This window comes from Larus michahellis, chromosome 1, assembly GCF_964199755.1.
Source record: "Larus michahellis chromosome 1, bLarMic1.1, whole genome shotgun sequence".
Classification (NCBI taxonomy): domain Eukaryota; kingdom Metazoa; phylum Chordata; class Aves; order Charadriiformes; family Laridae; genus Larus; species Larus michahellis.
This window is the reverse complement of record NC_133896.1, coordinates 16,270,515-16,285,328: the sequence shown is the minus strand read 5'-3', so window position 1 is coordinate 16,285,328 and position 14,814 is coordinate 16,270,515. Positions and strand designations below refer to the sequence as shown.

General features: G+C 40.1%; 2 protein-coding genes across 8 annotated transcripts in view; one reads left to right on the top strand and one right to left on the bottom strand.

The window, feature by feature from the left end:
* Positions 1-64: 64 nt before the first annotated feature.
* On the bottom strand, positions 65-14,638 carry DUS4L (dihydrouridine synthase 4 like). Of its 7 annotated transcripts, XM_074580866.1 has the most exons (8): positions 14,546-14,638; positions 13,579-13,713; positions 13,209-13,330; positions 9,197-9,314; positions 7,616-7,738; positions 6,452-6,678; positions 3,125-3,176; positions 1,013-1,626 (listed from the first exon to the last, which is right to left on the bottom strand). In XM_074580866.1, exons 2-8 carry the CDS (start codon positions 13,686-13,688, stop codon positions 1,584-1,586), a joined length of 795 nt encoding a protein of 264 aa, XP_074436967.1. In that variant the 5' UTR covers positions 13,689-13,713; positions 14,546-14,638; the 3' UTR covers positions 1,013-1,583. The 7 variants fall into 7 exon arrangements, with proteins under 7 accessions (XP_074436790.1, XP_074436967.1, XP_074436422.1 ...); XM_074580689.1 differs by lacking the exon at positions 3,125-3,176 and having other exon boundaries at positions 65-1,626; XM_074580321.1 differs by lacking the exons at positions 1,013-1,626; positions 3,125-3,176 and adding an exon at positions 3,530-4,916.
* The window catches only part of COG5 (component of oligomeric golgi complex 5), a 192,520-nt gene continuing 192,321 nt past the window's right edge, over positions 14,616-14,814 (top strand). Inside the window, exon 1 of the mRNA XM_074579552.1 lies at positions 14,616-14,726. Within this exon, the coding sequence (XP_074435653.1) occupies positions 14,654-14,726 (73 nt within the window). The 5' untranslated portion in view covers positions 14,616-14,653. The remainder of the gene's footprint in view (positions 14,727-14,814) is intronic.

Sequence of the window (14,814 nt, the reverse complement as noted above, 5' to 3'; positions counted from 1 at the left end):
GTTTTCTCAAGGAAAACAGGCCCAGTATTCACAAAGACACCACAAATAACCAAACAGTCTCAAACACCGTCAAACAGGTCTGTTTGGACCTCATGAATAACACAACATTCCTACAGAAAATCCTGTTCTATCCTGTTGTCCTTTTTACCAGCACAGCGAGGCTCCCAGCACGTTATTTCCACACCTTGGTACCCATCTTCCCATTTTTTTTACCATCTCTTTTGCCACCCATGTAACTCCCCTTCTCTGCCCTTGTAAAATCCTCCCCTAATCACTTTTCCCTGTTGTTCCTAGTTTTCTGTATCCATACCCACATCCAGTATTTGTGATGCCATTACTTGGTCAGTCTTGGCCTTACGTGGTGTTGCTGAGGTACTGATACAGTTATCGGCCACTTTTGGCCCTCTAAGTTTCTAGTTTCAAACGGACCTTCAAAACTACTCTCCAGTATCTCTGTAGTTTAGTTGTTTTTCACATAATTCTCCCTTAACAGGTGGTGAAATCCAGCCATCCCTTGCAGCTCTATCTGCAGCTTTTGCCAGCTTCTCACGCTGTTAGATGTCACATCCAGCAATTTCACATGTCATATCCGTGAGTTCTCCACACCCTTTTCATCAGTTAGCTCAAGCCAGGGCCCCCTCCGCAGCTTATTGACTTGCTGCAGCCCTCACAGGCTGTGAGGTGCTGCTGGTGGAAGAGGTTACCTTGTCTGGCTGGGCATCACCAGCCCTCTTGACACAGCTACCTGCTTTTGGAAATTCAGTCCCAAATAATTTCCATCCAAATGAGGCAGATCAAATGCTGCGAATAGTAGTTCTTTGTGACTCTAATCCACTGGAACTGAAATAGGGTAGGAAGTTCTTGCATAAGCGGTTTTGAGCGGAGTTGTTTGCAGCTGCTCACAATCTGAAATTGTTTACAGTTAAAATTTCCCAGGTCTGTGGCCTGGGGATGGAGCCAGTGTGTCAACATTTTCCTCACTGCTGCCAAGCCATGTCTGGATGAAAGGTTACATCCCAAATAATTGTTTATGCATAACAAATATTGGAGAGTGATACAACCAGCCATTTCAATCCAGTCTACACAGTGGAAAGGGCCTGGGTTTTAAGAAGTATTTCTAACATGTTTTCACAAACATACTTAATCAGAAGCATAGACAAAACATAACCTCTTAGTATGTCCTGGTTAATACATTTTAGCTATTGGCCTACAGCCATGATACCTTATTGAAGATGTTGAAATGTTATTAAAGACTTTCTTTCCTTTCATTCCAGAGCAGTTTCCATTTCCGAGTTGCTTACTCACCTCTTACAGCACTGCAGGCTGTGCTCCCAGTAGCCTGGCCTCATACTGATAGGACGGTATTTGCACATCCCCGCTGCCAGAGTCTGCTTTTTCACTTCGGGGGCTTTGTAAGATGTCAGACTCACTCTGCAGCGACTGCTGTGCACTTCCACTGCAGCTGCTGCGTGTTCCCCACCAACCTGGAACGTGATCTGAGGGACAGAGTGAAGCCTCCTGCAAACATCTTGTGAGACCTCCCTTCTGCTGCTGGCTGCACTCTGCCGCTCCTGGACGGTATTCTAACTGAAGTTGTAGAAGTCTGGCTTGTTGATGTAAGGCTGCCTATCGAAAAGTGAACCACAGTGTGATAAATATGATACCAAACAATATGTATAATGGCTGTCTCCTTTAGGAAAAAACCTCACAAACCTTAAAACATTACAGTTAAAAGAAATACCTTCCTCTCCCACCAGTAAGGTGACAAAGCATTCAGAAGTAGAAATATGAAATGCCTTTGTATTAAAGGTGGTCAGAGGACAGAAATCTGACTAATTCACTGAAACGCAAAGTGAAAGTTCAAACTTGTTCCATTCTAATGTGGCTTGTATGACGTCTGTCTCATCATCACACACTGCATTTGCCCAACCATCAACCCAAGACAGAGAAGAGACCTAAGAAACAACTTAGCAGTAGAGAACAGAGAAAATGGGATTGTACAGGCTGCATGCAAAAAAGTACAGTTGAGAATGTGTCGCTGTTACAGGAGGCAAAGAACATAAAATAGGAAACAAAGCTTTGTATCTTATATTACTTGCAGAACAACTTTTAAAAATTTGAAAATTTGAAAATAGAAAGACAGAGTACCTGGGGATGTTACAAGTAACACACACAGGAAAGGAATGTATCTGGTGGCTTTAAACTGGAGATGAGAGTCTTCCCATATTCAAATGGCTTATAATGAGAAACATGACCATAATCTAAAACACTGTAAGTTAAATAACTACCTCTCACTTTTAGCAATTTATGTATATTTGAACAGTCTGGCTGTTCAGAGTATGGCTTTAAGACTCCAATTCTGCAGTTTATTCTATGTCAACGCAGTGAAGTGTGTTCAGATGCATACAGAATTCACAAGGCAAGAAGGCATACAATTCATTTCACCCTCAAAAAAGAATGATAAACTTTCATGATGCATAATTGGCCACACCAAGCACTCCTTAATTACTTGCAATATTAACAGCAACCTAGGTCTTATACTTCAGGCAGAAATCTCTGTGATTGATCTCACACAGGCACAACAACTGCTGCCTTCAAAATAATGAAGTATTCAGTTCCTAAATAGGTCAAGGTATTTCAAGTCCTCTAAAATTCAATTTCCCCACTATTGGGGAGGGGAAGAAGCAGCAAGCCTTGCATTTGTGTTACTTGATTATAATAAGTAACTTTTTATTCTCTGCTCCTTGTGGCTAATGGGATGGTTCACAACAAATAATAGTTGCTTGCCAAATCATAAAAATCTTAAGAAAATGCTAACAGAGGTCTTGGTTAATTCTTTCAAGAATGCTTTTCTTCTACAATGCAGTTGTAGTTTTACTTTTCAATTTTGATGCAGAAGGCTGGAGGCATTTTCAGAACTGAGGAGAACTGAGTATTGCACTATAGTTGGATGAACTTGAGACCGGAAATTCAGCAGTACAAAATACAATGTCATGCAGTTGGAAAATAGGAACTTCTCCTGTAAAACTGGGAGCTCATAAATTACAGGATGAATATTAGTTGAGGAAAAGTGAGGCATTAGAAAGAGAAGCATTAACTGCAGAAGACATTGCTAGGGTTTTACCTGGAATGCTGTACATAATTGCACTCATCCGATGTCAAGAAAACATTACAATCTGGAAGAGTGAAAAAATAGCTGTCTGAAGGAATGGAGAACCTGTTGCACCAAAAATTCTGTAGTTTTCCACTTGTTAACACATCAGGAAGGTGACTATCTGAAGAGTTAGGTAACTTCACATTCTTCAATAATGAACTAGCCTTGATGGACATGTCTTTCAAACTTTCGTTTGTATGCCTAAATCGGAACATACTCACTATGAAAAATGATCAAGATTTTTATGCCACTGCATTAAAAGAACTGTGAGAATTTAGATATCTAAATGATTAAAACATTTGGGGAGAAGCATCAAAAGTAACCTCCCATCCCCCAAGCTGTCACAGTCTATAGTGTAATAAAAAGATTACAATTGTATACAAAACCAAGTAATTTATTTAGAAAATGTATAACTATTCACTTGTATATTCACAGAAGTAGCAGAGTCAAAAACTAAGCAATTTCTGGTAAGAATTTCTGTGTAAACATATAAAGAAAACAAATTATTTGATTACAAATAATTGTACTGCACAGATTTGTGAAATTTTCCTTGCAGAACAAATGCAGCTGGTGAGTAATGTTATTATCTTGTTCTAATTTTCACTATTTCCCTCCTATACAAAGATTCAAAGCCAAGTGGCTGTCATGCTTTGATAAGCAACATGCCAGCAGGCAGAAAGCACTGCAAGAGCCCCATGGAGAGAATCTGTGAGCTTTTCTTTGACCTATAAAGTTCTGTTTTGGTAGATGACAGGGATTTAATCTTTTATATAATTATTATACAGTAGATAAACAAAACTGAATTCAGTTAGATTGAACTTTCAAGTCTTGCATTTTAGATTCAGCTGCTTGTACTTAGTTTAAACTATCTCTTCATTTTACTCTTTCCTTCTTTCTGTCATTGTTTGACTATTCCAGGTTTCTTTCACGATATGAAGTGTGGAATTTTTCTGAGTTGTAAGTAAGCTTAGAAAGTTTTAGCTTGCAAAAGAAACATCTAATTTAAAAGAGGGTATTATGCTGGGCTTCAAGGCCTCACAATCTTTAAGTTCGAAAAATCTGCTCATATTTAAAAGTACAGCTTATGTCAGTTAAAGCAAAAGCTTCTGTAATTGCTCCCTTTGTATTCTTTTGGTCTGAAATTCTTGGTATTATTTATGAGTAGTCCTGATTTTAGGAGGTTTCACATAAGGCAGGCCTTAGTTTTGCAATCATATTGCTGTAAGCAATTGTCTGGTGAAAAAAATTAATTACTGGAGTCTTACAATAATCAATCCTCTGTGTAGCAGTGCATTGTAAACAGAATTCCACATTTGTGGAATCTGGAATATTTTCTGGAGTGAAAAATGCTGACATAAAATTCCTAAAAATATAAAGTATCACCCTGATCATAATGTTATGCAATATATGAATGTGACTAATGGGTAGTTAAACCTAGAACCCAGTTAAAACTTGAACAATGTATCGGCAATTGCAAAGTAGAGGTTTACGTAGGACTAAAATACTTTTGGTTATCACACACCATAATGATTATTCAGATAATCTAGTACTGCTGAGGTACTTGATAAAACATTAAAAACTTTTTTTTCTTGTTTTGAAGTTATGCGTTCCATCATGTACATTAAGTGGTGGTGAAAACAAGTAAAAGGAGTTCCATGCTCAAGAGCAATGTCAACCCAGTCCTGGATGCACTTCAAAGGTGTCTCTTCGTATCCTGCAAACATAGCTGGATTTGCTAAGAGTCCTCTAGCCACCATTATACCTTCAAATTGGAAATTAAAGCAGGAAGTTACATTACAGTTTAAATTTTACATTAAATCTTCCTATAGATTTTGTACAGTACCCCTTAGGACAACCACCCAAAATGTACAGACAAGAAATGGGAAAACAACAGGGATGAGTGTTATAGCTATACCAGAGAAATCCATTTAACAATCCAAACCTCAGGCTACCTACAACACCTGTCAACATATTCCACTTGATGATGTGTCCTTCCAGAAATTTTGAAATGAAACACAGGACACAGAAGCCTTTCTTCCCTACTTTTGAAACTGCAATTCAATAGCATTTTGTTTTTTAATTTGCTACACACATACAAGCCTGCCTTTTTAACATAAAATTACGATGGACAGACACAAGGGTAGTAATATAATAAATTTAGTTATTTTTAGTGCAACTCAACTGATTCATTGATGTAGAATCCTTCCAGTAAGAGCTCAATGTCTCAATTATATAAATATCAGGGTTCTTGATCTGCAGCGTATTTGCGACTCTAATCCCAAATTGTCAGATAAACCCATACAAGTTCTATTGTAATTTTTCTGCAAGTAAGGGATTCTGTTTTACTGCACTGTCAACATATAATCTATCACACTTAATCTCTTCTTAATGAACAGAATGATTAAAAATGAAAAATTTCTTTCGCTATTGTGCATGACAGGAAAAAAAAAAGATGCTTTATATTTTTGTTACTCAAGAAGGTCAGCTGGGCTATGAGAACATTCTTTTCTGTTATGTATTTCCTTCCTGCTTTGTATCTGGGGGGAAGGTACTGTAGCAGCATGGCAGTTTGGTTCAAACAGTTTTTGCTGTTGCTATTAAATACCAATAGTGTCAAAAGAAACCTAGCTACTGTTCTCTGTTCTGTTATTCTCTAGCTGTAAGATCCAAAGTGTCTAGGTACAGATCACCTCTTCAAAACATATACTTAATTTCTATATTGTCTTGAAACCATAGGCGGCTGCAGGAATCTATTGTGACTAAATAACTGCAGGGCAATCCTTTACCCCAAAATTTTACCACTGAAGTGTAAGACAAGGTAAATACATACAGATCTGAGAGTGCAATGCCTCACTATGTCCTTGAAACTAACCATCTTTACTTTTCCTTTTTCTGCCATATTTTTACTGTAAGAAATCTACTCCCACATGCAGAAGTAGAGATTTCCAAGTGGAAGTTTACAGTTCTTTAAAAGATGATCAGCTCCATAAAAGAGATGGAATGAATGTCTGAAGGTTCTCCTGAACTCCACTACTGAGTGATGAGATAGCATAATTAAGCAAAGAGCTTTTGTAATTTGCCTCGGAAGTTGCTATTTGTGGCTTTGAATAACAGAGCTCTAGTGCTCTGATTATTACAAGTGATTCTGTTTATGAGTTTATACGGCATCTAAAAGTCCTCTTTCATTTGTCTCCTCAAAGAGTAAAAGGCACTCAAATCATGTCCTACTTACAGCCAAAATAAATGCTTTGAAATCTGATTTGTAAATTTACTTAGAAAATAGATGTTTAATCTTACCATCTGCTCCTGTCAAGTGATGAACGTTTTCAGCATCTTTTAAAGTTTTAATGTCTCCATTAGCCACAATAGGTATAGACATGCTTTGTTTAATTATTTTAATTGCATCATAATGTACAGGCTGATGTCTTTCTTCTACACTTCTCCCGTGTACTGTAATCCACGAAACTCCAGTTGCTTCAGCTTTTTGACACAGGTCAACTGTTCTTTTTAAGTCCTCATGGATCCTAAAAATCCAAGGAATGAAAACCTTAGCCAGTAAGTTACCTGGACTGTATAAAAAGCCCCTCTCCCTAAAGAGGAGTTACCAAAGATTTGTATAGCAGTATAAATAACGAAAATATTACTGTTGGAAGATAGAGAGTTTTCTTTTTTTAATAAAGACCTATGAGTTTAATGTATCGAAACCACTATTTAATTTAGCATTTCTCGATAGTATCACATCTCTGAAATATACATGGTAAATTTTAGAGAGATTGACCAAGAGTGCCCCAAAGATTCTACGATAATTATCATTACTTTGCATATTTTTTAAAAACAAACAAACAGATTTACACTAGTTCTCATTTCCCAGAGGATTGCAAAATGAGTTGAAACTTAACTGACAAATATGCAAAAGCCACATGGGATGTACGGATAAATAGCGGATGAAGTGGTGCAAAGCAACAGTTTACAGAAGTTCAGGAAGTGATGAAGGGAAGCGGGATATGTTCCTTACAGCGGCTGTGGGGACCTGTTCCCAGTTTTGTTAACCCTTCACAGCAACTGTGTCTCTGGCCTCCAACAGTTCAGAAAGTAAACCTTGTGATGACACAGACTATGAATTGCTTTTCTTTTATGGAACCCTAGACCTCTTAACTTGTACTTTCAAGTCATTTGGATTGCAAGAAAACTCCAGTATTCAGTATGTTATCTGGGTAAGTAGTCAAAGGCTGTGCTGGTTCTACTATCTAAATTTGGGATTACTTGCACCAGATATTCTTTCACCATCGGGGGTCAAAAAATCTCAGCAGTCTTCACATGTAAGGAAATTATAATGTGTAATATTACATTAGCAGAATTACATATATTAAAGTATAGTGTAACTATTACGCTAACATGTTTCTTTAAAAAAATTAAAAGGATTCTTCCATGCACCACAAATAGCACTTAAGTTAGACCTACCTTATTTTAATAGATACTGAAAATCTAGGGTTGTCGATCTGATTCCGTACATGTCTCACCATATCTCGAACGAGCTCTGGTTTATTTATTAAGCAAGCACCATAACCTTCTGCCATTGCCCATCTTTAAAAGAAAAAGAACATTTGTATTCTACATTTGAAAAACTGCAGATCAATTTCAGTCAAATACATCAGTTTCCTTCCTTAGGACCTTCAGAATGTGTGGTTGAATAAACAGAGATAGTACTGGCTGTAGATCAATGACTCTTTTGCAGTTTGACACAAGCTTTTAGGTCCTAGTTCAGTCTCCGTTGTGCTGTTAGAACAAGTTACTAATGTCTTCAATTTTCTGTCCACAAAATGGACTCACAAGGAAGATAAATTAACATCTAATCAACGATGGTTTTGATCATACATAAAACAAACAGTTTGATATTTCCCCTTCCATGGGATCATGGATTTCTTCTAAACAGAAAATGGCTTTTGAAGATTTTTGAAGTGCAAGTGAGGATAGGATTTCAGTAATATTCTGTTTTTCCTCAACTGCAAAACACTTTGTTTTGATTGGCAGGAAATAACCTTTGCTTCCACTTAACCACAGCAGTTTTTTTTCTTGAACAATTTTTCTTATAAAGGCAGATTAAGTGCATGAAGTTTGGTTATTTTGAAACCAGCAGGCACAAGAAACAAAGGATTCAAATGAAGCATATATTTTTGGCCTAAAAGGAACTTATAGTTTGGCATATTTAAACTGTAGTTAGCTTAGGAAAAAAAATACACATCCTTTCCGAAGTCTCAGGTCTCTCCAGAAACGAGTTTTCTCAAATACTACAATTTTAAGTCAAGACAACCTAATTAGAATAGACAAATTAAGTATTTGCACTGTAAAATTATATTTTGCTTTCCTACATTTATTTTTGAGGTCTTCACTTAGAAAAAGACTGCCTGACAAGCATGTAATAAATGGTTCTCAATTGAACCAGTTGGCAAGAATCTTCATTTGTGCATTACTACTCTGTTTCACTGTCAAGACAAAATCTTTACCAATTTAAGTGAGAAGTAGATCGCTAATTCACTGTACTTATAAACCTAATAAAAGATGGAAGAAATTATTTTCAGCACTTCCTGAATAATACAATCTGTATAATTGTATTTCAGAGACTATTGTTCACTTGCAGAAGTCTAAGACATGAGGGACTTGCCTCATTATTTTGGGAATTGCCACATCATTTCTCAAAACACTCTCCAAATTATTTGCAGCAAGCTCTTTTTGGTAATGCATATTTAACAGCTGTTGAGAAGGGATGGACACTTCACTTGTGAACCGACACTCAGTATCTCAAAAATGAAAAAAGGCAAGTTGGCAAATACACCTGGTTTTCCCAGTCTCACCACTGTGACAGGCATCTCAGAACATTCAGAACAGTGTCTTGCCACACAGACATTTCTGACAGGTTAAAAAGATGTTTCTCTCTCAAAGTCTATTTTTAAGTTAAGACACAAATTACTATGAAAATGAAGACCAACATTCTTTATTCTCAAATTATTTCATCATATTAACTCAGCTTTTTCAAAACTTTACCTCTGAGGACAGCCACAGTTTAGGTCTATTCCATCTGCAAAAGGACAGACGATATGGGCAGCATCGCACAAAATCTGTGCTTCTTTAGCAGCAAACTGAACAATCAACGGATGATCACCTACCCCAATGAAAAGATATTTAGAGATTAAAAAAACAACAACAAACAAACAACCCCAAAAAAAGAAATTCTAAGTTTTGAATGTTTTTCATATATTGAAAAGCTGTCTGGCATGGTTCTGGGCAACTGGCTCTAGGTGACCCTGCCTGAGCAGGGGAGCTGGATAACATGACCTACAGAGGTCCTTCCAAACTCCAACTGTTTTGCGATTCTGTGAGCCCTAGATCACAAATAAAGGTAGCTGACCAGTGGTTACTAAATGAGTATGTCTACCAAGAAAGGCGGTAATTCAGGCAAATGTATGTCCCCTACACGATTGCTGGCTCAACATATATTTTTTTCTGACTGAAATTGGTCAGATGCTTATCTTTCACAAAGATGATGTATGAAATGAAGTATTATCTTTTTCAGCAGCCTTCATGCTTCCCCTCCAAGCCTGCCACTTCTTGTCTGCATGCTGTGCCTTTGCTGTGCTGACACAGCTGTCTGTCTGGCCAAGGAGGAAACTTGCTTACAGAACGAACCTTTCAGGAAGCTTTGCCCTTCCTTATCCCAGCCCATCTTTTTCCTCTTCTGTGCCAATGTGGCTGGGTTTTATCCACAATGCAATATGCAGAACTGGAATGAGAACACATGCCCAGAGGCAGCTTTAGCAGCTTTGCCTCAAGTGGGAAACCAAAGTGTCAGTGCTCCTCAACTTGGGTCCGCTGAACTACTTGTGATTTACTAAGCCCCTGCAGAGAGCCAGATGGTCATTTGGAACATGCTCTCCTCTTTTACAGCTACTGCATTACGCTAAAGGCATCTAAACATATCTCAAACAGTCTTAGCAATCACTTACCATATAAACAATTGCTGCAGTAAAGAGGAAAGGGGATATCTGAGCACTGATAGAAAGACATGGTCCAAGAAATGCACAAAGCAAGTGCACTTCTGGTACTGAATAGACCACAAGTGCTTCTGAAGATTTTTCTATTTTAGGGGAAAATAAGTAGTTCTTAAAGTAGCGGAGCTTAAGTCAGGAAGGGCAAGCTGAGACACTGCTATAAGTTACCTAAAAATCCAGCAAGCAAAAAAAATCCCTTGCATATTTTCAAAACGGCGTCCATTTAAGACAGCTCCTTAGCTGAAGGGATTTACATTGCTACAGCTAATATTTTGGAATAATCCCACACTCTTAGTTTTTTTTGTTGACCATTAAGTAGTAAAAATACTGAATCTACCCATATTAAGTTTTTTAGCAGCCACAAAGAACATCTACCTCTATTTGAGAAATACACAACCAAGAAATATTAATGCTGAAGAAAATGGAAAACAGAAATTGCAATTGTAGGCTCCAAACCTACTCCACTAATTAGAAGACAAAATCCCCAAACAGCCAGGAAGTTAAATATAAAACTGCCGTAAAATTTCACAACCTGTTGTGGAGCTACTTGTTAAAAGCATAAATGTTAATAACGTAAATTTTATAATCTTGGCAAAGCTGCCTGAGGCAGAATGTTTTACAGGCCTGTAAAATTAAGGCCAGCATGAAAGAGGTGAATAGGGAAAAGATATTGTTTACAACACTATAGCACTTCATTTTGTAACCCTTCTAATCAGGCAGCAAAGCTACAGCATAAAGGAGAATTTCCTCTTTCCCTGTCCCTGCAGCCCCCAGAATACAATACGTGTCTGACCTGTGGGACTTCAGTGCCAAGGACGTTGTGTAGATCAGAACTATAACTAAATTCAAAGGGGGCAAACTAATAGCTTTGTGGAGCTTTGAGCCATATATATTGTCAGTTATGTTCTTACTCATTTATTTTTACACACAAAGAATTATTTATGCTTTTTTAAAGTTGAACTCCGCTAATAAGAGTCTACCTGTACTTCCCAATGTGACTGTGGGAAAGTAACGGAAGATGGGTGAGGAGAACTGTAAACACGCCCAAGTGACTCACACATGGAGTACTGGAAAACACAGGTATCACACTAATTGTTGTTTAGTCTTATGTGCTTCACAAGTAAAACATCCACACTTAGATAACGCAGGCCTGTGATGGACTCAGGGGCACCTTATCAAACATGCTGGAGATTCCTGCCCTGCTGTTGAAGAAGATCAAAGCACAGTGAAAAACTATGCCTGCTTGAACCCTTGAAATACAGGCAAGAACGGCAAGTCTGAGCTCTCACTCTCTCGCTAGTAAGGACTCTCTCTCATTCCACAGTGCCTGTGTCCTCTGCTTGCATCTCCCGCACACCTCCAGGTGCTTCTTTGGAGGTATCAAGATTACATTTGTTTGCTTTTCATCCGTGGTTTTTGGTTGTTCCTGCATCCTGCCTGTGTCGGCTCACACAGTGACTTTTCTCTGTAACTGCTCTATTTGAGTAATGCACCATAGTAACCAGTGCTAAAATAATGAGATATACTTCCCCTGTTTTTATATATACACTTATGAAACCACCAATTCAGTGATCTGAATAGATTAAATCATCACACTTCGTAGATCCTACACACCAATCTTACTAGCACGTTATCAGTGCTCTCTTCATTCCTCCAGATGCAGCCTGTGCTTGTATGTTCCTTGTTACTCATTTCACGCCAGCAGATCTGTATCATTATTGTCACCTCCTACCACGTATTTCATACCACTTTTCTCTTTTGCTTTACAGCCAGGACTCTGTACAACTCCTTATACTCCTTTTTGCATATGTTCTGATTATGTTTCTGTATCATGCCTGAAGTCTTGCTTCTCCTCATCAACCCCAGCCATGCTTCCTGGTCTCTTCTTGCCTTCTTGCTCCTTTTTATTACCCTCTCAATGTCTCATGGAGTCCACCAACAGCCCCTTCCACTTTCCACTCCAGCTAATTTTAAAGCCTGCTTCTTTTATCAGTCTTTGATTCCATTGTGTCAACGTTTGGCCTATTCATTTCTTTGCCTTTAGCAACTCTTATTTTTGTTAGAGACCAGAAAACATTTCCTGGCAAGGAGTTAATTGTTCGTTTCTGAAACACACAAGAAACAGCAATTGCTGGGGAAAGAATCTTACTACCATCTTGTACTGGGTCTACCTAAGATGGATTTAATTTTAAAATTTATTTTAAGTTTATTTATAGCAGCCTGTGTGGTGCTCTGTTTTGGATTTTGTGCATTTGTTGATAATGCACCAGTGTTTTGGCTACTGCTGCACAGTACTCACGCAGCGTCAAAACTTCCTATTTTTCTCACTCTGCCTCCTCCTGCCCCCAGAAATAGAGTGGGGTGGGGCAAGAAATTAGGAGTGGACACAGCTGGGACAGCTGACACAAACTGGCCCAAGGAATATTCCATACCATATAACATCAAGCTTAGCAATAAAACTGGAGTGGTAGGAGAAGAAGAAAGTGAGTCGGGACGTGGCAATTGTGTCCACGGTGGCTGTTGCTCAGCAACTGGCTAGACATTGGTCTGTTGGTGTGAGGTGGGAAGTGATTGCCTTTGCATCATGTGCTTTTTTCTCTTTCTTTCCTTCACTTATTATGTTGTCTTTATCTTGACCCACGAGTTGTTATTGCTTTTGCTCTTCCTATTCTCTCCCTGTGCAGCTGGGGGCATGGAGGAGGAATGAGTGAGCAGCAGTGTGAGTGCATAGCTGGTGGCCAGCTATGTGTGGTCAACCCACCACACATTTAATCAGTCTGGAGGCCCTGATTTCAGGTAGGGACAAGGTTTTCCACTACTTCTTTGACACACTATCACTGGATGTGATCATCTTGAATATTTCTATGGTTTTGCAATCAATCAGATACAGTATACCAAAATTGTTAACAGATGTCAAGTTGTGTTACAGACTTCATTCACCTGGCCAATTGGGTTTACCACCACATAAAACATTTCAACAAGGCAATGGTTTCTTAAAAAATAAATACCTTTGTTTGTTGTGAATTCGCTGTCTCTAGCTTTTTCAGATCTCACAAAATCCGCTGCCACTATCATTGGTGTGTAGCACAAATCGCAACTGTATTTCCTAACCAAGGTCCTGAAAGCCAACCTGCAGACACATGAAAATTAAGAGATAAATAGTAAAGACATTTTTCTAATTAGCTATTCTGAAATGCTGTTTTGACTTGCAGTACTGTGGGGATGTCCAAGTTTAATTGTGAGATAAAACACGTCCCATGTCTATCTCCATCTTAAATAATTAGAGGAGAAAAAGGTAATCATCCCTGTTTTTACAGTAAGGATAAACTTCCTCAGAAAAAATGCACTGAGAACATCATTGACATGACAGTTACTTACTTTGAATAGCGGACCATAGGGGCACATATTTTTACAACTTGCCCAGAATGAAACAAATCCATGGGATCTTTTAGTTGGCATTGTTTAGTTTCTACGATGTCACCAATCATGTATAATTAACAATCCTTTTAGCATCTGGAAAAAACAAGCAGTGTTTGAAATATAAGTCATTCAGTTATTTCTCACAGGCCCTGTGGCAAAGCATTAGAGCTTAAACTGGACTTGCTTTTTGGTAAAGCATCCTGCCAGAAGTCATAGAATCATAGAAATGTCTGGGTTGGAAGGGACCTTTCAGATCACCAAGTCCAACCATCAACCTAACACTGACAAAACCACCACTAAACCACGTCGCTCAGCACCACGTCTGCTCGTCTTTTAAAAACCTCCAGGGATGGTGATTCCACGACTTCCTTGGGCAGCCTGTTCCAGTGCTTGATAACCCTTCTGGTGAAGAAATTTTTCCTAATATCCAGTCTAAACCTCCCCTAGCCCAACTTGAGGCCGTTTCCTCTTGTTCTATTGCCTGTTACCTGGGAGAAGAGACCGACCCCCCCCCCCCCAACCTCCCCTCCCTCGCACAGTGTCAGGAACAATCCTTTTGCCACCACCATTTGCGAACACCGGGGCTGCGCCGGGCGCCCCGGTGCAACGTGTAACAGCCCCGCTGTCATACCGCTGTCTTTACATTCCTTACGGAATTCTTTATGGGACCCCTCAGGCTGGAAGGCAGGTCCCGGCGCAGGGCCGGCTCGGAGGCCGGACCCGGGGCTCAGGGCCCTGCTCTGCCCCACAGGCCTCACGGAAGACGTTTTTTCTCATGACCGGCGAGAGCCGCCCCTGCTCCAGCCTCGTCCCGCCGCCACAGGCTCAGCTCCCCCCGCCTCTCCCCGCGCTGCGGCCCGACCACCCTGGCCGGAGTCTGCTCCCGCCTGTCGCCGCCTCCCGCCCGGCCTGGCCCCGCGCTCACCACGTGCGCGAGCGCCCCGCCGCCGTCACCGTTCCGTCGCGTGCCTTCGCCATCATCACCGCGCGCCGCCGCCCGGGAGTGACGCGCGCGCTGCCGGCACCTGCCAGCATGGAGGAGGCGGGGGCGGGCGGTGGCGCGGCCCCGGCCCCGGCCCCGGCCCTCGCCGAGCTGCTGGCGGACGGTGAGTTGCGGCCGTTGGCGGCGATGGGGGGCGCGGGCGGGACGGGGGATGAGCTGGGGGAGGGGACGGCGCCTGGCTGTGCGTCCCG